Here is a 24,232-nt window from a genome sequence, read left to right as displayed (position 1 = left end):
TGACTTGCCATCACAGAATACATGCGTGTGTATTTGACGTTTTAAAACACATTGAGGTTTATTACATAATTTGCTTTATAGTTATAATTGTGTAGGTAGTGTAGTGTATATCCAGAATGAGCGAGTGGAGCTACGTGCGTGAGTCTTCTTGCGACCCCGATTTTGTGCTATGCGATTTGAATCAAAAGTGAGATTTGAGCGTCACCTAATTACCTCGTGACCGAGTTTCATGCGCACGCGCTCGCCGTCTGTAATACCGGTGTGACCTGTAGATGGCGCGCGTTGCCGGGGTAAACTGAGACTCGTCTTCCCACTTTGGTCTCGCGAACGTAGACGTGCGCGTGCTCGCGGTGTGCGGAATGGTGATGCTGGGGAAGATGGCGGCGGACTGGGTTTGGAGAAGCCGCCGTTGGCATTGAAAGAAACTGGGGAAAAGGAGGTAGAGGTGGAGCGTTACGGGAGAACGGACATACGCTGAGTGTCTGTTGAGAAGAACAGAGACGAAAACGTTGGAGGGTCCAGTCGTCGTTTTATTCTTGGATTAAAGGGACAAGTCGCCATCAAGGAGAGGCGCGCACGCTCCATGAAAGAAACGAATACAAACAAACAAAACCGACAGTTCTATCACTCAAGGACCAGACGAAAAGGAGAATAATAACGGAGAAGCCGGGAGGACACCGCCGCCGCTGCTGCAGGAGCCGCCGCCAGTAGTTGGCAGAGGGAAACGAGGGGCGGGAGAAGCAGGTGAGCTCGGGTGTAGTAGATGAGGTTGCATGCGAGGGTCGCACCCCTTGCTTTTTGGGGGGAACGGGGATACTTCAGGTGGAAGTGACGTTCTGGGCGCATCTTTGTACTCAAACCCCCGAGCTCGTGAACAGTCCATTTGGTAGAGCAGTGCACGGGGGACATTCTGGTTTTTCGTACCTGCATTTTTGTCGTCGTTTTACCACAAGGTGGGCCACCCAACGCTCTCATTATTTGTGTGGGTGGCAGCAGGTCCCATTAAAAGGGTAGACCACATCCTTACCACCGTACTAACAATCCGTCACCGGGAGCCTGTAGTCAGTCATTTGGTCAGTCATTATGTCACAGGTACGCAGAGTTTGTCAACGGACACCCTGTCTGTGGTAACGTTTTGAAGACGTATAGCGTCACTCACTTATTCTTGAAGATGATCATAAACTTGTACCCTACGTACGTTTCGGGGTTTCCGGTGTGTTGTGCTGTCGGATTCCGTGCGAGGTGCGCATTCTTTTCAGTGTGAAGGGGATCGTATGTTAAATCATATTTATGAGTCAGCAGACTAAAATCGTTAATGCATTTCACTTCGTTTTCCAAGTAAGTTAAATAGTATAAGGAGTTCTGGCACAAATCGAGAGTGCCTGAAATTACGAAAGCTACACACATGTTAAAATTGATTTTTTAACAATGGGAAATAAGTAGGTCGGCTAGTGTTATGCATGAAGATGCTTTCACACTACTGCATTAGTTTTCCAAAAAAATGAAAATGGTTCCAGTTGCCCAGTGACCATGCTCTGGGTAAGCTGGAAAGGAATATGGATGGATTGATGAAGTGATAGTAAGCATGTGGAATAATATTAAGACATGACTGAAAAAAAATTCAGTTAAGAAATTAAAAAGTGTAGTAATATGATATTCCCAAACCCTTTTAATACAGTTCAGGGTCACTAGGAAACAGCTGTTCCGAGGTAAAAGCACAAGTTATGCTTGTTTAGTCCTTTTACAAATCCTAATTGCATATTTTATTAGATTTGGTGTTTAGTATCATCATGTAACATGGTTATTCTCAAATCCATTTCATGTTCATGAGGTGATCCATAGTCTGTCCCACTAGCACAAGGCAGGAACTAACTTAGGCCAGACTGCTACTCCATTGCAGAGATACCAAGTGTTTAAAAATCATGAGCCTAACAAGCTAACTCTTGGAGGTAATTTACACATTTTGTGAAAAAGAAATTGGCTTCTTAATTGAAGCAGCTTTAGGCATACTAGCTTCTATAGTATGCATCTAATAAGCTTCTGGCATGTGTTTTAATCCACCTCTCTGCAGATTTGCATAAGAACTACCAATGAAACTGTAATAGATGTAATGTGCTGTGCATTAAAATCTCTTCAGTTAGTTATTAAGTTATTAGCATTATTTAGAAAACCCCAACTTTCATTGAAGTATTTTATAATAGCCCTTTTTTTTTTAACAGAAGCAAAGCATCCAATCTCTGCATATTTTAAAGGTATTTGTGCATTGTACTATTCTGTTTTATTCAGAATTTATTTGCCATTCAATTTATTAGAGACAGGTGTCATGTTTTTAAAATATTGCCTTGTTATAAAATTGAGAAATAGAGGGTATTTATTATCTTAAAAGAGAAATTAAAGTTGGCAATGAATAACAGTCATGCTTGACAAATTTGTATGTTAACTTGGAAGTCTCCAGTTGCCTTCAGCCTTATGTTCTTATGTTCTGCTGAGCCCTGCAACATATTTAAAACATGTTTAGTACAAGTTAATAATTTTTCTTGTTGGATTAGAAATATAAATTGCTAGAACAAATTACACAATTAAAGGATAAGTTTGGTAAATTTAAGTCTAAGGTGTTTTATCCATAATCATGATATATATTAAATGACCACATGAAATTGTTTTTTTTAAGACAGTTTTTTTAAATGAAACAAAGCCTTGTTTTACACTTTAAAATGGAGCTAAAGGATACCAGGGTTCAACATGAAGACAAAAGCCATAAAACTTACTGAATCCAACTAATTTGAAGTAGCAAAGGTACCGATGCGTTCTGAGTTTCAATGGCATGCTTGTGACAAGAACTAAACTGAAAATAAAACATTTTATCATTCTTGGTACTATTTTCTTGTGATAAGGATATGTTTCCTATTTGCTTCACTGTTGGATGACAACATCATGGCTGGATTATTGACATTTACCCCGAGCGCATCCCAGATGCTGGCACACACATTAAATCAAATGGAATCTCTTTTCCCACCACCCAGAAAAAAAAATTATTGCTTTTTTTCACAATGATATTGTCTGGTGCATGTGTGTGTTTCGGTAGTTTAGAGACAACTAGTGAGAGAGAGAGAGGCTGACCATGCGTGTAGACTGCAATCAAGTGACAACATTCCTGTCTTGTAGCACTAGGGCCTGCATTGAGTTTGCATGTTCTCCCAGTGTGTTTACAGATTGGTTGGCATCAGAAGGGTTAACGGTGGATGATTACCTGGAAATGTGTCAGTAATACTTATTAGTAAAAAAAAAAACTTAATTGTTCATGAGCCCTGAAATAAATTACATACATTCCATTTTTTCCCCCCCGACTTTGTTACGTATGCAAGCTTAAAGACTGTAAGTGGTCGTATAGCAATTGTCTAGTTGTCTACAGAACAAAAACAACAATTTACATCTGGGTATCAACATTCAGTAATATTAGTAGCACTGCTTAGAGACGATGTTTTGAGCTGTACCCTGGAGTAAACTGCTCCCTGTGGTCGAAAGGCAGCTGTGGAGGAGCACCGGTAGTGATGTGACGCATACAGCCAGGATTCTTTTAAAATGGTTGATTCTCACAGAAATATGTTTTGCCTTTTTTTCCCTCCTTAAACCATCCTGGATACATGGTTATGCAATATGTGTGCAATCACAAAACACAGATCAATGTTTGATTACACTGGCTTGTTTTAAGGCTTTTGTTTTCACACTGGACCACAGTAACTCTTCATTTCCATTTTTAAAGCACAAGAGCAGGCTAGGTATTTTTTTAAATAATTTATAGAAATTGCTTCACTTTAGAACAGAATTTAATGTGGCAAAATAATACAGTATATACCCTGATTGTGAAGAAATAACTTGAAAAATTCTGAAATTTAAAGCAGAAAATGAAAGAGTGTTGTAGAAATGCAAGTAGATAATATATATGTTCAGTTATGTAAAGAATCATAGAAGCACACAGGTAATCTTATTGTGTCTTACTGACTTAAATGAGAAACCTGCAGAGATCCTGGAACTCATTAGAACACAGTGGTGTTGCTTGATGTTGTTTTTGTTCATTTTTGCACCAGAGTTTTCATGAAGAGCAAGGTTCATTCAATAACGTTTAGGGGCTAATTACACCATATAAGGAAGGCAGTTAATCAAATAACAGAAATAATCAATCCACGCTTTTGCCATTGAAAAAAAATTTGTACCAAAAAAAAAGTTTCATACTTAATGAAATACACACCTTGTTACAACATTTAGCTGTTGTGGAAGCAAACTTTTTTGATAGTAATTTTATCATGTTATCTTTAAACTAACGGTGTTACCTGACTTCTCCCAAGAAATTTCGAAAGACAAATGTCCTCTGTTATAGTGCTATAGGGTAATTGGATATACAGTCAATGTAAAAAGTATGTGAACCCCTAGGAATTATCTATATTTATGTCTAATTCCCATATAAAGCATGGTTGTATTTTCATGTCAGCCACAATAATGAACAAACACAGTCTCCTATAACTAAAGATTAGCAGATTTTCAGAATTGTTGACCATATTGAATAGATCATTCAAACTGTGAAACTGAAGGTTGGAAAAAGTAAGTGAACCCTAAGCTAATGACTTTTTAAAAAGGTCATTGCAGTCAGAATGTAGCACACCTGGAGTCCATTTAATGAAACAAGTTCAGAGGTGTGGCCTAGAATTACTTTGATTGATGAAAAACACTATAAAATTTTAGTTTAAGCTTTTGACAAGAAGCATATCCAGATGGGAATCATGCCTCACACAAAAGAGCTGCGATCGAGAATTGTTAATCTACATAAGACTGGGAAGGGTTACAAAGTCATCTCAAAGATTTTAGATATTCATCAGTCTACTGTTAGGCAAGTTGTCTATAAATGGAGACAATTTGGTATTGTGGCTACTCTGCCTAGAAGTGAGCACCCTGCCAAGATGACCCCAAGAGCACAACGCAAAGTCAGCAATGAGGTAAAGAAGAACCCTAGAGTGACAGGACTTGAAGTCATTAGAACTGGCTAACATCTCTGTTCATGATTCAACTATACGCAAAACATTGAACAAGAAAGGAGTCCATGGCAGGACACCATGAAGGAAGACACTGCTATCAAAAAAGAACATTGCTGAATGCCTAAAGTTTGCGAAAGAGCACTTGGACACTCCACAACGGTACTGGGAAAATGTTTTGTGGAGTGATGAAACCAAAATTGAACTATTTGGGAGGAACAAGCAGAACTTCATTTGGTGTAAAAAGGGCACTGCATATCAACATCAAAGCATCATCCCTACAGTAAAGTTTGGTGGAGGGAACATCATGATTTGGGCCTGCTTTGCTGCATCAGGGCCTGGACAGCTTGCCATCATTGAGTGGAAAATAAATTCACAAGTTTATCAACAAAGTCTGTAGGATAATGTGAGGGTGTCTGTCCGTCAACTGAAGCTCAGAAGAGGCTGAGTGTTGCAACGGGACAATGACCCCAAACATCGCAGCAAATCCACAGCACAATGGCTTCAGAAGAACAAACTCCGCCTTTTGGAGTGGCCCAGTCAGAGCCCAGATCTCAATCTTATTGAGATGCTGTGGAATGACTTGAAGAGAGCCATACACAGAAGACAACCAAAGAATATGGAAGAGTTAAGGCAGTTCTGCAGGGAAGAATGGGCTAAAATTCCCCCTGCACGATGTGCAGGTCTGATCTGCAGTTACACAAAGCGCCTGTTTGAGGTCATTGCTGCCAAAGGAGGGTCAACCAGTTATTAAATCCCAAGGTTCACTTATTTTTTCCACTAACATTGTGAACGTTGAATGCATTGTAAAATAGACATGAAAGAGTAGAATTTTTTTGTGTGTCATTGGCTTAAGCTCATTGTGTATATCAGTACCAGTGACTTAGATGAAGATCAGATCACTTTTTATGACCAATTCATGCAGTAAACCAGATAATTCCAAAGGGTTCACATACTTTTTACTTTGACTGAATCAAAAGTGTAACTAATTATTTTTCTGTATACAGTGTATATATATATTTTTTAGTTGTTAAGTGGTTAAGGCTTTGGACCTAGGACTTCTAACCCTGAGGTTTTGTGTTCAAATCCTGATACTGACAGTGTGTGACTATGAGTAAGTCACTTCACATGCCTGTGCTCCAATTGGAAAAACAAAAGTACCCAGTGGTATCTCAAATCTTGTAAGTCGCTTTGGATAAAGGCATCAGTCAAATAATAAGTAAAAACAATATTAGGTCACTGGAGCTGCTCTCTCATGAACATGCTATATACAATTGCCTATTAGTAAAACATTAAGTCACTCCAATCCCTGGTTTTCCTACTAACTTTTGTTGATGGCCATTCTTTACAATAAAGTTTATTCTTTTGAATTGAAATGGGTAATCGGAAGGAATAATGTTAAATTTGAGTATTTGTTATTATCATTAGATGCTTGATTTATTTGTTTACATTGTTCTGTAAAGTATTTCTTTTTGTGTTTTTAATCAGTTGCATGTGGTCTCCCTTTAAAGTCTGCAGATATGAATGTATATGTAAGGAATTATTGGGAGGGCAGGGCTTCCCTTTTCAATGGGTGATTTTACAGGTTGGGGTTGGAGGGGTCCTGTTTCAAAGTCTGTAGAATCAAATGTATATTACAGTGGAGTAATTCACACGGCACCCATTAAGTTTAAACTGATGTCGTCATTCCTGGCTGATCTTAAATCCAAGGATACCACTTCTGCCTCTGCTTCTCTCTGACTCACTTTTTGTAACACACAACCACATTACCTGGCACGGTCACTTAAGCTTTATAGTGTACTTGATAACCGTTGACAAGGGTGGACAAATCGTAAATACATTTGGTAGTCTGCTTGGCTACCAGCTTTTGCCAACTTGGTAGTCCGCTTTCTAGTAGCCCAACTTTATATATGGGTTGAAAGGATACCTTCAGCTATTTACGGCAATGCTTATTTGTAAAGTTTTGATGTGCACGAGTCCATAGGACTACCACAATATAAAAACAATTGGCACCTTGGAAGATACTATTTTAGCAAATACATGATTTGTAAAGGGTTATGTCATGTTAATGAGTGGCCTTTTTCAAAAGTACACAAATTTTATCAAAAATTAACTGAAATACTGCATGAATATTGTATTCTCTAATTTTGTTTTCAGCCCTAATTTAGACCTCACCAATTAGTTTCTCTGTCACAATGTCATCATTTTGACCTTCAGGATTATTCTAAGATGCAATTATATACTTTATAGTGTCAGTCACTTTTAAATGACCTAGAGCCAATGGTCTCTGTATAGAGATGCATTCAAATTTGTCAAACTTGGCCCATTAAATGGGTCCTTTTGTTAGTGAAGATGAGATTTAAGCCTGAAAAAGCATGTTCTCACTCTGCAGTTTTTGGGCTAATAAGTAAGTAGCATTTTCACAACCTAAAGTGTACCTGTTAAGGGCTCACAGTACATATCAGCAAATGATGAGCATCTTATTTTGTCTGTCTGTGATTTCTGTCTGTGGTTTCTGTCAGTTACTGCATTAGGCAAGATTAGTTTGCAGTGGAATGTAGCCCTCTAATTTCGAAATGAAAATATCCATTTTGTAAGGCTGAGCCTTTGAAAGTTTGTGACAGGAGCATTGTTGTAACATTCAAGCCATCTCGTGATCAATAAGCTGCTGAATATTTTAGGTCATTTTTCTCGCAGATAGCAAATCCTGTCAGTTAAAATGAGTTACCTGCTGCATGAGTTTCCAAGTTGTACATTTCATAAAATGACTCAGCACTGCATGTGCATTTGTTGACTAGTAAACAGTCTAATGTTACTGTGCTTTCTCACTTTTTCAACTCTAAAATTAGTTTTGCCTAAAAACAAAGGACCTCTTTTGTATGTGGTCTCTGGATGCAATCTGCATGCAACATTCTCTGATTTGGTTTTGATGCTTATCCTCCCTTCAGCCATCTCTATTTTGGGAATATCCTCTGTATGTATTCTGCTGAAAAAGTTTTTCTAGTATTTAAAAAAGTTATGTCTGTTTTTGTCATAGTGCTGATTGTAACCATGATTCCTTTTACTTGTAAATGCTATCTAAGCTGTAGTGGAATGGTTCACTTTGTCCTCTTCTATTTTAATTATTTATGTCACGATAAATGACAAGGATGCAATTAATTTGGCCTTATTGCCTTCACTAACACAGTTGCTTTACCGCTAATTCTGTTGTTTCTCTTGCTTGCTTTATAGACTTGATTTCAGTCTATTGCTCATTAGTGTACGTATGTACAGACTCATTAGCCAAAAGTGGTGAAGGGAGGGCGAGTACATGAGTGGATAAGTGATGTATTTGGGGAAGAGATTTTTGTGTGTTTTCCTTGTGTTTTGATCACCTGTTGCGTCTCATTCAGCCCTTTGTTAATCATTCTGGCATGCATATAACTAGACTTTCCTCGAAATTCATCATTTAGGGTACACGTGCATAGTTAGAAATAATTCTGTGTGCAACGTGTGGCAAACGCCCAAGAGGTGTTGCTACATTTTTGCTGTGGTGCCCTTGTAACCAGCACTGACGTGTCAGTTGTAAACCAGGCTTTAGACAGGGTTACAGCAGTCTGGCACGCTACAAGCAACTGTCTTTAAAAGCAACATCAAAGGTAAGATCATACATGAAGAATTGTTTTTTATTTATTTTTTTTTTTTTACCAAATTGTTTTTAATTAGGAACATTTTTTGTTGAGCAGATACCTAAAACATCTAGTAATCTACTGGGATTTGTGAGTATGTAGTTTGGTTGTCTAGTATTTAAAAACTGGCAGTTTCAGGCATCTGCACTACCACTTTTTCCACCCCTTTGCAACTTTCTTCAGCTTTGCTGATCTTTATTTCATTTCACACCTCACTATACATACCAAACATGACCATGTCTCTCTTTTCCTGTCCAGAACACTGTCCATTATTTAGTCTTCCATCCTTTGTATGCATAAAGCCCATTGTCACCGCATGCGCAGAGCATGTTCATTAGCTTAATATCGATGAATATCAACACCTAAAAAAATAAAACATGGATCAGGTAATTTTCTTTTACCTATAATGTCAATACATTTGAATCAAATCAATAGAATCATTTATTTTGGTTTTGTGGTATTTCATTTTTCTATTTCTTGTGAGCAGGGTTATCCCTAAGTATTGATATATTAAAATGATCTTTCTTAGTTGGTTACATACTACCCTAGGTGTGCCATCCTGTTAAATTCAATTTTTTAACTAAACAGGAAGTACTATTTTTGTTGATAAGTGAGTAAATCAGCTAGTCAGTCCACTTTACATTATCTGTATAGTGTATATACAGGTTAACCTACTGCTTACAGATTAATCTTAAAATGTTTTAGCATTGTGACTGATTTACTATTTTACTGAATTTATGGTACAGTAATTTTGAGACGTACAGTAACTGTTTTTGTTGTATAATATCCATATTTTAAGTGGGCAATGGTGTACTCTGTGGTCTGGTTAGCTGTAGTGAAAACAACTGCATGTAAAAACAACAATATTTTGTTAATCATTTACATAAAAAAGGAGTGTCAAACTTGTGCTAAAATTTAATACATTACCACATGGTTTGAATAGAGACGAGTTTTATAGCCAGGTATGAGGATTGTTTTCATCTCTCAGACTGACACAGACAGACTGACTACAGATCCACATTGTATTGAAAAACTCATTAGATACATCTTGCCTGAAGAAGCGGCCTGAGTTGCCTTGAAAGCTTGCATATTGTAATCTTTTTAGTTAGCCAGTAAAAGGTGTCATTTTGCTTGGCTTTTCTCTACCTTCATAATGGCTAACATGGTACAACACCCTAGTACTATTAGAAACTTCTAAAGACTTTGTTGGACAGTTATCTTATCCAAAGATCTTGACCATACATTGTTGTTCTCTCTTGTTAAACGAACCCTGATCTGAAGGAGTCTATTAATTTTTTACATTTAAGATTTTTCACTTAGAATTTACCATTGTTGTTTTTTGTCCTAGTGTGTATATATAAACACAGGGAACTCCACTTTCTGTATTACATCTTGCCTGAAGAAGGGGCCTGAGTTGCCTCGAAAGCCTGCATATTGTAATCTTTTTAGTTAGCCAATAAAAGGTGTCATTTTGCTTGTCTTTTCACTACATTTATAATGGCTAACATGGTACAACACCCTAGTACTACATAAAAAAAGGAAAAACTTTTGTGATCTTTATCGAGTGGAACCTGATGTTTTATTGAAGATTGATCTTACTGAATATTTGTGTTTATATAGGAGCTTATCTATCTTAGGAGAAGTTTTTTTTTATAGGGTTACAGTTAAATTTGGGGAAAAATAGTTTTACTTTTGACAAACTCGGTGAAAGTGTTGTTATCCTGCTCATGGCCACCTGGATGAACCCCTTGATTTGTATAGTATAGTTTTCCTTTTTCTTTTTGTCATGTTAATGACAAATAATTTTGGAGATTTTTAATGTAAAGCAGATGTTATTTTATACGACTTTTAGTCAGAGCCAGTGTCAAACATGATGACTGCAGTTGCTGATCTCCTCACCTGAGTATGTCCTGTCGAATGACTAGAAATGTTAAATTAGACAACTGTGAAATTACTTTTCAGTCCAGTTTCACATGTCCAGTGTTTTACAAGCTCACTCCTTTTTCTGATCTGCCTGACAGAGCTGATTCCTGTGCAAAGGGTTTACAGATATGTTGAATTGAGCAGTAGCCTTTACCTTTCTTTTTTTTCAAATCTTTCATGGTATTTAAAACACACAACATCAAACAGGGAAGCAGCACTTCTGTTTGTGAACTCCAAAAAAGCTGCTTTACTTATTCTTAGTCTCTCCATTATATGCATTGTGCATGCTGAAGACAAAATTAAACCTGTCGCAGATGCTGGGTATATCGCACTACATGACTAGTGATCACAGAAGTCCACGGTGACTGCCCCAGCTCACTAAAATTATGTAAATGAAGTCTGCACCTGAGAACTGCTGGAAAAGTCATTTAATGTGACATGGCCTTAAGGGAGACAGAAGTTTGAGGCAAGGTTAACATAGTCAGTAAGAATGGCGCTAAATAGTAATGTTGTGTGTTGATTAGCACGTGCAAGTAAGAATTTCACTGTTCTCTGCTTGTGACAATAATGATCCAATATTCACCTTCTCTAATCAATCTCAGCAATTTCCTGAAAACATTTTTGGAGTAATGCCCTTCTTCTCTGTGTCTTATCACATGAAGGTTTGTGGGGGGGAACAAAACAGTTCTTTTTTTTTATTGGAAAAGTACCATTTTGATGGTTTTCTAGTTGTGACATAGGAGGTTTAGTTGATAAATGAAAAAAAAACCTTTCTTCTATACAGATAATAAAATTATTTGTTTTTGATACTCTTTATTAATCCTGGGGGTTGTCTTTTTTTGTGAACTTTTTTCCTTCTAGTGCACAACTAAGTGAAGAGTGTGATAAAGACAAGCATATTAACCCATAACCAAAATGCGTTCTTTGAAACTAAATAGCCTTTAGTATGTTCTCAATATTCATTTAACTGAAGAATACATTTATTATATGACCTACTGTCACTTTTAGCAGAGTGATATTTTTAGATGGAATTCTTTTACATTATCTCAGCATAACTGTGCAATCAAAAATAACTGAAATTTGAACAGCTGTGCAGTTTTAAAATGAACTAATTTATTTTACTTTGTTTAAAATACCACTGTCAGAACTGTTTCACCCACTGACCTTCATCAGTTTCCAATCATTCTGAGTTTTATGTTTACTTGCTACATACAGAGTTGTTGGATGGACTTTTGTGGATTGGTTCTTATTGTTATCCTATATTACAGGGTAGGTTAAACTGCATAAATGATTAATTAGAGCAGATTCTGTCTGGTACATGGTGGTACTTTATCAGATCAGCCTTTGTAATGTGTGTGTTTTGTATTCTTAGCTATTTTTCCCAGCCTCCTTCTTTCTTAGCTATGCATGTGATTCTTTTGAAGAAATAACTATAGCTATGTGAAGCTGTGTTGTATATTTACAGTTATAGGTTTTTCTATGCATTTCTTCCTTTCTAAATGGTTTAGTTCCTTTTTTGGAAGCTGCCTGTGAAAGTTGATAAAACAGTGCAGATTTGTGGTGGTATTTTGCAGAAGACCATAGCCAGCAGCTTCTTTCCCAAATGTTGAGCTCTCACCACTTGCAAAGGCATTTCCTCTTATTATGCAAACTTATTTTTTATTTCAGGAAATAATGCTTAATAAGGTTTTTGCACGCTTCTAGAGTTAGGAAATGTGAGCAATCCTGGCCCTTACCCAAGACCTTAGTATCTGTTTTGGAATATCATTTCACTGAGTTTAAAGCTAGATGTGGAACTATACGGAAGGGTATATGGATACAAAAAATAAACATACTTGCTGAGAATTTGAGGTATGCAGTTTCTTCAGAGTCCCCAGAGGAATGTTTGAATGTGGATTTGGTACAGTAGTTCATGTGACACAATCACTGTGTTATTTTTAAGCATGAGATATTATAGTTGATCCGAATATCTAGTGATAGGTGCAGAACTGTTCAGTCACAACTAAAGATATAAACGTTAGAAATATAATCTAAGTAATCAAATCTTAATGTGGCTGCAGCCCAACTTAAGCCATATGCCTTATGTGGAACAGCTGCAATAGGATCTGGTACGATCCCACTGAAAAATCTTTTACATATGGTGCTAATTCAGTGTTAGCCAATTTTGGCATTTCATAAAGAGACAAAAAGGACCTAATACAATATTCTGTCTTTCTTGTAAGTTGACAGTGCTGATTATATTAAGCATTGAATTTTGAGAGAAGTGGTGGTGTATTTTTCTTTATTCTAAGATTTGGATTATGAGGTGCTTTTGGTTTGCATTATTACTATTATAAAGGTTGGTGAATCACTGTCCCTTTTTATAATCCTTGATCTTCAAGTAGTAATTTTTTTTTTTTGTAATGTAAAAAAGCAGCAGATTTTAAGTTAAAAAGAAATGGGTAAGTGTCATGTAGGTTGATAAAATTAGAATTAACCGGATTGAATACACAAACCCTGAAGATACCACGTTTTAGATTAGATTAGATTATCCCAAAATTTTTGGATTGATGTCTGTGGTCAGGAGGTATATAATATTTTTAAAATAATCACAATGGTTGCTCTAAGCTCGGCTTTGTCTAACCTTACATGTTTTAGGGCTGAAATTGAGAGAAAACAAAACAAACCCCCCACTAAAGTACCTAGGAGTACTTGACTTTTTGAATTGAAGACCTGCCTCTCCCCTTCATTCACTGGTCAAGAGTCCTGTCTTTAGCAAGTGACTCCCATGAGGCTTTAGTTTACAGTATATAATGTGTGTCATATTCCAGAAGTAGCAGCACGAATAACATTAGATTACTTTTTTCAATGGATGTTTTTCACATTGTTTTCTGTTGTACATCATTGGTTACTTTTAGCCTCTATTATGTAAAATATTTTTTTCCTCTCCATTCTGCATAAAAGCATTAGATTAAAAATTTTTCTCAGCCACCACTACAAAGTACATGAAGTAGGTAATGTATATAAAAAGTACCATTTTTGGGTGGAGTATTCCTTTAAAGACTGTCATAAGTCCATTTCAAAGTGGAGAATGGCCTTCATATTGATTTGTGTCTTCGAGTTGTATAGGCCCCCATTTGAAACGTGCTTTCATAAAAATATATAATTTAAATTTTTGTGAGTTGCTGCTTGTAGCTGGCTTATCAAAGGCTACATTTCATGATTTGAAACTGTTGTTGCAGTTTGTCTACAATATTTTATTGGGTCACCATTTTTGTATTCTAGACTAACATAAATATTTATATGTATCTGGAGTATGTTTCAATGTGAAATTGACAGTGAAAAACATTTGGCTTTATTGTTAAGCTTTGCCCAAGCACCAGTATACACAGATTAGGGGAAATGTGTACTGAGTGTAAGAGTAAAGCTGAAATGAAAAATCAGACAAAGGAAATAGTCTATCATATATGTAACTCTGTTATTGAATGCGTGGGAAATGTTCAATAACATCCTCTGTGAATGAATGCTCATGCTGTGGGTACAGGGACTCGACGCTAATAATGTTGTTAAAATACCCATTCCTGACGTTAGACTGTTTTGCAATACTTTACAATAATAGTGGTCAGTGTTATGAATGAATTTTCAGCATTTGTCAAGCATGCACTTCTGGACATCTTTTTCTTTTGCTATTTGTTACAATATGGCCTGACAGATGTGTGGGCTTCTCAGTGCAAATTCTGAATAGTATTCTTTCCCACTCTTGTACTGGTTATTAGGGTTTTTTCATCCATTCAGTACACTTCTAGCCTAGCATTAACATTTCAAAAATGCTTATTTTTGGTTAATATGTAATTTCCTATCATGGGGTGGTCTATTGCATCTGTCACATGCGTTTTCGTTTCCATGAAAACTCTACACTTAGTAGTTGTCAGCAGAAAAGAGAACAGCTGCAGTATTTTTCCTTCAGAAAAGACAGTTCCAAAAATCAACAGTAAAATTATTTCCGTCTCTGCTTTGTGGTCATTAAAGTGTCCCCTGAAGTACAGGAGATATCTTTTGTAAAAATGTGAGCTTTACTGTTTCAGAGTGGAAGCAATTATTAAGTTTTAAGATATTTTTTTTTTACATTTGTGCAATGCCCAACTGACACCAATTATAATACACTTTGGGGAAATTTTTTTTTATTTTAAATATACAGCTTCACTTAATTAGGCAAGTGTGTGGTGTAAATGACATCATGTTGTGTTAAGAACATTAAAATGCTGTACACAATGTTTAAACAATCAACTTTTAAAATTAAATGTTCATCAAAATATTGAAAATTAGAATGTTCTTATAAATATCAGCATTATGACTATTTTATGTAAAAAAAAAAGAGTATTGGAGAAGATACTGAATTGAGCTTTTTTTGTGAAATGGGAGCACAGGTTGAGTAATTAGTATATAGTAATATTTTTTGGAGCTGTTGTATCTGGGGTGATCCATTCCTGGCAGAATAATTTACATTAAAAAAATAATAATTAGTGCTGCTCTGATCAGGTTTTTTCCTAGGGTCGATACCGATCTTGTTACTAGAACAGATTGATTCTGATACAGACTTTTTTTTTATTCTGTTAAAAACAATTCGACTTAAGCTTCTTCATAACCAGGGGCCTCATGTATAAACGGTGCGTACGCATAGAAATGTTGCGCAAGAACGCTTCCATGTTCAAATCGCGAAAACCTAAACTTGGCGTAAAGCCACGTACATTTCCATGGTACCTCATACCCTGTCGTATGCAAGTTCTGCACTCGGTTTTGCAGAAAAAAAAGTCAAAGCAGTGCTACCGTTCCTGTTTGGTTATCCTTTCTTTTTTAGATCAATATCCCTGATGCGGCTTTATAAATACACTAAAATTAACCGCATATTGTTTATTAGTTTAATGCATTGGATTGTAATTAACCTGTAAGAATATAATGGTCCACGGAATGGTCACACTGTTCTAAATACCATAGCTACTTTAGCGTTGTTACTCTCACTGCACCTGCTTTTTCTTTCAGCTGCTCCTGTTAGGAGTTGCCACAGTGGATCATCTTTTTCCATATTACTCTCACTGCACCACTCAGAGTATTTATATCACTGTATCTGAGTGGGGAATCGAAGATCTACAGAAGCTGAGCAAGAGAATTATCGGTATACAGCATCGCGCACACGCTGGCTCAGCCATGTTGTCTATTAAACTGCTTTCACACGGCAAACATTTCAATGCCTTTCCTGTACAGACCTCGTGGTTCAGAAATAGTTTCATCCCAAGAACTATAAAGGCACTCAATCAAGTGCTCCTTGTAGAACTGTCGGTACTTATAAGTAGAATTACCTCACTGTAAATTTGCACTACAGTTACAATATTGCACAACCTGAGGCACTTCATAAAGCGCGTATTTACATATGATGACGATATAATTTTTAAGATGAAATGCAGCAAAATATGTTTATTATACAGATAAAACTTTAACTTCATTTAAATAATCTATATTGTCAATAATTAAACATGCCAGGACACGGTGCCGCAGCGCTAACTATTAGCTTGCGCTCCATTCACGGATTGGTCCTGCCTCACGCTGTATTCTTACTGGGACTGGTGTGACACTGGAAGGATAGATGGATAGAATAATTAAACACGTACTATGGCATTCTAAACTTACAGATGACTTAACGTCTATTACAGAGCTGATTGTGTGACGATTGGGTATTTGGAGAAAGAAAAGTAAAGACAGTAATTGGAGGTTAGTACGTTTGAAAGAGACAGTACTTCTGTACTAAAGCATTTCACCGACGGTCGCGCATGGTGCAGCAAGTATCTGAGACATGAACAATCACTGCGTCACCATGTTCCCATGTTTAATAACATTATTTAAGTCCTATCATCATGAAAATGATATCGCGTATACATCTCAGTATTTTAAATATTCAGAGAGCTGTAATATCGCGAATGTAATGGATTCTGTGTCCTGTCGGAGGAAGAGAAAGCCGGTTTAAGAAGCACGTAGTGATTCACACACACAGAGCACATAGAAGATCAAATACAAAACAAAGCATTTAACTTGCCACTTTAGTTACGATGGAATTTGAGAAAATAATAAATTAAACAATTTTAAGACGGAGTTTATGATGTTCTACTTTAATGACAAAATAAACTACGTTATTAAAGTGGAAATTTCGAGATTAAAGTTGACATTTCCTGCTTTTTTCCCCACTCTGTGCCTATTTTTTTTTTTCTCTGTTCCCTAATAAGTTTTCATATGACACTCAGACGGTGGGCTATGACTCATCTTTTCACGGTGACTTCGATATGTAACAACTTCTTTTTTATTTCGGGCACTGTGCGACTTTGAACTTGAGCTTTCGAGTTTCTCCGAAACGCTGTCACTCGATCGATTTTTTTCTTTGCCTCCACTTGGCATTCGCTGAAATTCTTATTTTCCCCCCATGCTTTTCCCATTGTCTTTTCATAGAAAGCTGATCTTAATGGCTATTTATATTGATTTGCATATTCAAAGAGGCGTAATTCTGGGAGGAGTTGGGGCAGGACAGCAGGCACGTGCACAAGCGTTCCTTTTCACGCTGACCGGGATTTATGTAGCGGAAGAACGTGGAAGTTGGCGAACGCACAGATTCCTGCATCTGGAATTTTTTGTGCGTAAGAACATTTCGGCTTTTGCGCTTATGTCATGTTATAGTGCGAATTCTACACACGGCATTATGCATGAGGCTCCAGATGTGTGGATGAAGCCTTATATTCTACACTAGCAAAATACCTGCGCTTCGCAGCGGAGAAGTAGTATGTTAAAGAAGTTATGAAAAAGAAAAGGAAACATTTTAAAAATAATGTAACATGATTGTCAATGTAATTTTTTTGTGTTATGAATGTTGCTGTCATCAATGATTTGATTATCATTTCTTTCAATCAGGTTTGCATTTGGAGGATGTGTTGTGTTCAAGTTATATTCCGTGTTTGTCTAGTCTATCCCTGTGTGGTATTGCGGGTCCACAGCTCACTGAGCAAAGGCAATTCATTTTTAAATAAATAATCCCCGCTCTCGCGGCGGCTTAGCGAGGGGCGCGTGCGGCTAGCCGGACGCGGGGTGTGGGCGTTTCTCACCGAGTGTACAGGTGAGGAACTGCCCACATCCGTGATTGCTCCTGTGGCTAATGTGCTATGGCTGTGATGGCCCCTCGTCATTTAAAAAGCGCGAGTCGGTCGGGAAGAGGAAGGAGAGAGGAAAAGAGAGAGAAGGAAACGGAGGTTGGAAGCAGGAAGTAGAGAGAAGAGAGAGCGAGAGCAAATCGATGCAGCAGGAAGGAGGTGAGCAAACGCTTGCAGGCAGCTGAAGGCCACCTGGGTGTTTGGCCAACACCTGGGAGAAGTGGTTGTGGTCACGTCCGCAGAAGTTTGTTTTTGCAGGGCGGGAGTGACCGGGAAGGTGCGGGACTCTCCACAGATGGTAGTGGGAGTCGGGACTTGGGACGTTGTGTTCCCTGTGTGAGAGCCTTGGTCAGTGGAATTCCCAAGTCACTGTCAGGGGGGAGCCGACCGGAGCCAAGGATCGGGAAGGCGACTGGCAGTGGTAGTAGCAGCAGGAGTAGGCAGAAGGTCAGCTGCATTGAGAGCGTCTCGCCTGTTGCAGGGCCCATATGGGAGAAGTAGTAACGGGCTTGTTGTTGTTGTTTTAAAGACTGCTTCCCGTAGGAACATTTTAACCTCTGGTTTTAAGGATTGTTTTTTTCTATTTGTGTGTTTTAACCTCCACATTCTTTTATTGGATTATTTATTGAACTTTTTGGGAATCCCTGCACTTTATTGGAACACTGTTTTTTTGACTGTTTTAAATAAAAGCACTATGCACTTTTTTCAACTATCCCCTTGCTCAGTTGTTGTTGCCTTCACTGACTAGCTCACTCTGTAACATTATCGACGGTGTTGGGTTCAAGGGCTTCCTGTATAGCAATGGGAGCGTGAAGCCAGAACCCGCATCGTCACACCCTGACCATCTAATCTTCGTTGTCCACCGTTGTAAAGATAACAGGTTTCATTCATCAAAGTGATCACCACCCAAATTGGTACTCTTGAATCTAGGATGTTTAACAGGCATTCCCGGTATTAAGTTGTGGATTTGCCTGCGAATATTTAGCGGCAGCGTGTCTATGAACGTAATTTAAACTTAAGCTTCACATCTTGCTTTCCTGTTGATATGTCTACAAAGGCCTGTTCAGCGTCAGAGGGTTGTTCCTGTCCTACTGCATCAATAAACAGCTCGTCTTCCTCTTTATCTGAGACATCACACACTGCATGCACGGGTTTACCTTTCCCAGTCCTGCAAACTTTAGCGAAGTGCTTCAATTTACCACATTTTTTACACTGTCTTCCTTCAGCTGGACATTGAGTTTTTCCACCGGTTGGTCTGTTTCCGCAGTACGTGAACTTATGAATATGCGCGTACACGTCAGTCGCTTCATATTCTATTACTGCCGTCTCAATTGTGTAATGCGTTTTGTTCTGCGCTCTTTGGAGCTGTTGCTTTTGCCCGCATCGCGCTTACAGTCAGTTCATGTGAGCCGCTCGGACTACATGCATCGAAGGTTCTCAGCTGTGCTTGTGCTATCTCGCGATCTTGCATGTCCACGGCTTTATTTAATGTTAGCTCAGACCCGGCACTTAAAAGTTTCTCTCTCACTTTTGCGGAGTTTGTGCCAAACACTAGTCTATCCCTGACCATCTCATCTTCGTTTGCATAAGCACAGTCTTTCACCAGCAAGTTTAACTCTGTTACAAAGTGATCAAAAGTCTTGTTTATACCCTGCGTCTTCTCATTAAACTTGTATCTCGCAAATATCGTATTCGTCGTAGGCATGACAAACGCTAGTGGTAGCGTGTTTATGAAGTTAATTTAAACTTAAGGTTTACACCATGCTTTGTTTCCGCAGTAGCTGCACTTATGAATATGCTTGTATGCGTCACTCCCTTCATATTCTTTTGCTGCCTTCTCAATTGTGTAATAAGTTTTTTGTTCAGCTCTCTTTGGAGCTCTTGGTTGTTCTCTGCGTACTGCGTTCACAGTCAGTTCATGTCAGCTGCTCGGACTACATGCATCGAAGGTTCTCAGTTGTGCTTGTGCTTTCTCATGCAATCTTGCGATGTCCACGGCTTTATTTAATGTTAGCTAAGACCCGGCACTTAAAAGTTTCTCTCGCAATTTCGCTGAGTTTGTGCCAAACACTAGTCTATCCCTGACCATCTCATCTTCGTTTGCATAAGCACAGTCTTTCGCCCGTGAATATTTAGCGGCAGCGTGTCTATTGGATTGCTGCTGACGGACGGCCTTATATGGGCAGGCAGTCAATTACGTGGGAGGCGTGCTGATGGAGGACGCAACTCCGCCTCACATGGCGACCAAGCTGCAGGCTATGGCCGTATATATGTACGTAAGTAGGTTCCGGTTTTGACCGTTACACGTATAATTTCAAAATGAAACCTGCCTATCTTTTGTAAGTAAGCTGTAAGGAATGAGCCTGCCAAATTTCAGCCTTCTACCTACACGGGAAATTGGAGAATTGTCAGTCAGTCAGTCAGTGCTTTGCCTTTTATTAGTATAGATTATAGTGGTATTTTGTACAGTTAAACTGCAAGCCATAGTTTTTACATGTTCATTTTCATTAAGAAAAGAAAATTCTTTAGGCTTATTGTCAAGTGACTGCAAAAATAACAATAAATGAAACCCACTTAGAATAAATATTTTTTAAAAAAGTAATAAAGTGTTTATTATATGCACAAGAATATTTAACCATAAAACATAAGGCATGAAAGGAAATAAAATGCCTGTCATAACAGCAAGCCATAATTCTAGTAAAATATTCATTAGATATTTATCAAGAAGATACAAAGCTGCCATACTTAAGTTTACATGTAAAATAGACATGATCTAAGATCTGCTTCCTAATCTAAGAAGCCTGTTGTTTATTAAGAAGTGAGGACAATTTTTTCTTTATCTGTTCTTTTTCTAATTAAAAATGCCGAACTTAACACAATCTCACTCGTCATCCACCCTCAGTCAAGAAATATCTGTTTTAAGGACAAAATTAAGAGATGTGAACTCATTAAAGCAGCTGCTCTTTTAATGTTTGCTGAAGACGCTCCTCTGTTTTCTTCCATTCCAAGTTTAGCAGGTCTGCTGTTTCTCTCCCTGCAAAAGATGACTCCTCAGATTGCCTTTTCTCAGTTTATTACTAGACTTTCTTTAGTTAAAGTTAAAGCAGATACTCCAGTCTTCCATACACTGATACAACAGATAAAAGTATGCAACACGGTATGATATTTGTATTATGGTACAAGTCAACCTATTGCTGTTTATTTATTTGAGGTTTTGACTTGTCCACTCCTTTTAGAAAAACACATTTCACTCACAGAATGTTTTCTTTACAGTGGCTGTTACACAGCGTGACATGGCCAGTTCGTCAGACAGTGAGGATGACAGCTTTGTTGCCATGGACACAGAGGAGGTTGTAGAAGGCTCAATGGAACAGGAAGAGGAAGTGCATCAGCAGCTACCACCGTTACATTCTCAGCCTCAGGAAATGGACAGCCAGCACCAGCGTAACATGGGTGAATTACCAGAGGAGGTTCTTGAATACATATTGTCCTTCCTGTCTCCTTATCAGGAGCACAAGACTGCAGCACTTGTCTGTAAGCAGTGGTATCGTCTCATTAAAGGTGAGAGAGGATGGCATCTGTAATGGGCCATTTTTATTTGGTTGAACAATGTACTATTCCATTAAATTGTGCTGTCTTTCATGTATCATTTGGTCTGTACTGAATAAAAACACTTTTTTCAACAGTACTTTTAAATTGTATCATGAGAGCTATTTTGGGGCTCTTACCTGTCGGTAATCACAAACTTTATTGTAGTATTTGCAAGTATTTATCATCTCAGAAAATGCATGTTTCTATAGAACAACAGTTTCTAGCTCTGGTCCTGGAGTAAACCTTATCCTGTGGCTGCAGGTTTTCATTCTAATCCTTTTCTTAATTAGTGACTATTTTTGGTGCTAATTTAACTGTTTTGCCTTAGTTTTAATTGACTTGCCATTTAAAACAAAGACCCACTAGTTAGTTTTTTTTTTTTCTTCTTAAAGCTCTAACACAGGGTAGTCGAACTTCAGACCTGGAGGGCCGCAGTGGCTGAGATTTTCATTCTAACCCTTTTCCTAATCAGTGAGTAGTTTTCACTGCTAATTAACTCTTTTTCCCTTCATTTCAATAGCCCTGTTTTTAAGGTTTCAGTCCTCTGAATTGATTTATTTCTTCATTAAATGACAGCCAAGCACAAACGAGATGTGAAACAAGCCAACAGATGACCAGCTAACCTGGGATTTCAAACTGCAACCAATTTCACTCCAACCAGTTTCTTAATGAGAAGCTGATTTTTGCTGTTAATTAAGCCTGTTATTTACTTCAATGGCTTGTTGCTGCTCTCATTCTGCCACAGCAGACATTTCCAAATCTGTTGGTTTTTCTGCTTTTTCTAACCTTACTGAGACCTTCACCTTTCTTTATTTTCAGATATTGTGTGATAGGCACAGGTGAGCTGGTCATATGGTGGCTTGTTTGATGTCTCATTATTGTTTGGCTACTAATTAAGGAAAAACAGACAACTAAGGGGCCTGAGTCAGGTTAATTAAAATGAAGGCAAAAGAAGTTAAAAATGACCAGTAAAAATGGCTCACTAATGAAGAAGATGGTTATAATGAAAACATGTAGCCACTGCGGCTCTTGAGAACTGGAGTTTGACACCCGTGCTCTAACAGAAGAGCTACTGTAGCACAAATTGGTGAAAAACTTAATGCTAGTCATGAGAGCTAGCTGCATATGGGCTGCATATCCATAGTCCACTGCCAAAAGCACCTGCAATGGACACATGAGCATCAGAATTGGACTATGGAGGAATTTAAGAAGGTGGCCTAATCTGATGATTCATGTTTCCTTTTAAATCATATGGACAAGAAGAAAGCAAGTCGGTTGAGGCAATGTGATGCTCTGCTGGGAATCCTTGGGTCCTTGCATTAATGTGGATATTTTACACATATCACCTACCTGTATATTGCTGCACACCATGTACACCCCTTGTAGTGCCAAGATCTCGGCTGAAGTCTAGGGGAGACGGAGCTTTTTCATTTGTTTGTCCTAGGCTTTGGAATGACTTACCTCTGCACATCAGGTCTTCTTCCTCGATCAATGTTTTTGAAAGTCGGCATAAGACCTACTTCTCTTTCATTGCGTATGATGGGATTGTGGTGGATGTTACAATTGGTTGTTTTATTAATCTGCTTTTGCATGATTGTTTGTATTGTGTTTATTTTAATTTTTTTTTTGTACAGCACTTTGGCGCAACCTCTGTTGTTTTAAATGTGCCTTTATAAATAATCAATCATGGCAACTGTATGGTGGGCTCTTTCAGTGGGATAACGTACCCCTGCCACACAGTTAAAATTAGTCAGTAAAGGTTTGAGGAACATGACAAATAGTTCCAGGTGTTGACTTTGCCTCCAGATCTCAGTCTGATTGAGCATCTGTGAGACGTGTTGGAAAAACCAATCCGAACCTTGGAGGGCCCTACCTTGCAAATTTACAGGACTATCAAAGGATCTGCTGCTAACGTCTTAGTGCTAGATACCATAGAACCCCTTCACACATCTTGTGGAGTCCTTGCCTTGATGGGTAGCGTATTGAATATTGGTCTGTCTTTAAATGTCTAGTGAAGATTTGTGTTTTGTTGTGGTGTTTTTTTTTTTTTTTGGTATTCTAAATGCAAGCATTTTGCATCTTTCTATTTTTAATAGAATAACAAAACTGGAAAAAGCCACATTGCTATTTTCATTTCTTGTTCCCACTGAAAGAAGATATAAACCTGTGAATGCCACCCTCAACACTTTAGGGTGTCTAAATTCTGAAACTGTTATGAATGTTACTCAGCATCTGAGTGTTAGACTTTTATGCCATATCTTAAATTATACTGCCTATAATTCAAAATTTTATATTTTCTTACTTTAAAAAAAGCCTGTATAGTAGGAAACTGCCTTGGCTTGCTTTTTAAGACTCTGGTCATTTAATTATTTTTTTTCCCTTCCTCCCCCAACCAGAAGCTGAACAATAATAAAATGCAAAACAAGCCTACAAATAACTGGCCATCTTGATCCTATTTGCACTCACTAGTGTAACATTGTTGTATGGCAGTTTCACCTGTTTTGTATCTGTAGCTGAAGATTGCACTATTTTATTTACAGGTGTTGCCCACCAGTGTTACCATGGATTCATTAAAGCTGTACAGGAAGGAAATATCCAATGGGAGAGTCGCACATACCCCTATCCAGGAACACCTATAACTCAACGCTTTTCTCACAGTAAGATGACTCCCACTGTTGCTGTATCTATTTTGTCTTTAAAGACAAAGACCTTTCTTCAAAAATACTTACTGACATAAAGCAGCACAAATATGAACTGTGTGTTCTTTGTTAAATTGAATATGTTTTTGAACTGCCATATTTAAATTTTGCAGTATTTTATTTAAAAATGTTTACTTATCACTGAATATTAGCTGATT

At 37.9% G+C, this 24,232-nt stretch overlaps 1 protein-coding gene across 2 annotated transcripts in view; it reads left to right on the top strand.

Moving 5' to 3' along the window:
* Positions 1–285: 285 nt before the first annotated feature.
* fbxo42 (F-box protein 42) overlaps positions 286–24,232 on the top strand; it is a 40,026-nt gene continuing 16,079 nt past the window's right edge. Inside the window, exons 1-3 of one of the 2 annotated variants that reach the window (XM_039755433.1) lie at positions 286–744; positions 21,058–21,345; positions 23,916–24,032. In XM_039755433.1, the coding sequence (XP_039611367.1) occupies positions 21,078–21,345; positions 23,916–24,032 (385 nt within the window). In that variant the 5' untranslated portion in view covers positions 286–744; positions 21,058–21,077. Of the gene's footprint in view, positions 745–2,231; positions 2,253–21,057; positions 21,346–23,915; positions 24,033–24,232 lie in introns of those variants that run through there. The other variant, XM_039755435.1, reaches the window with a different exon arrangement.

Source organism: Polypterus senegalus, chromosome 6, assembly GCF_016835505.1.
Source record: "Polypterus senegalus isolate Bchr_013 chromosome 6, ASM1683550v1, whole genome shotgun sequence".
In the NCBI taxonomy this organism is placed as follows: domain Eukaryota; kingdom Metazoa; phylum Chordata; class Cladistia; order Polypteriformes; family Polypteridae; genus Polypterus; species Polypterus senegalus.
This window is presented reverse-complemented; position numbering and strand designations above follow the sequence as displayed.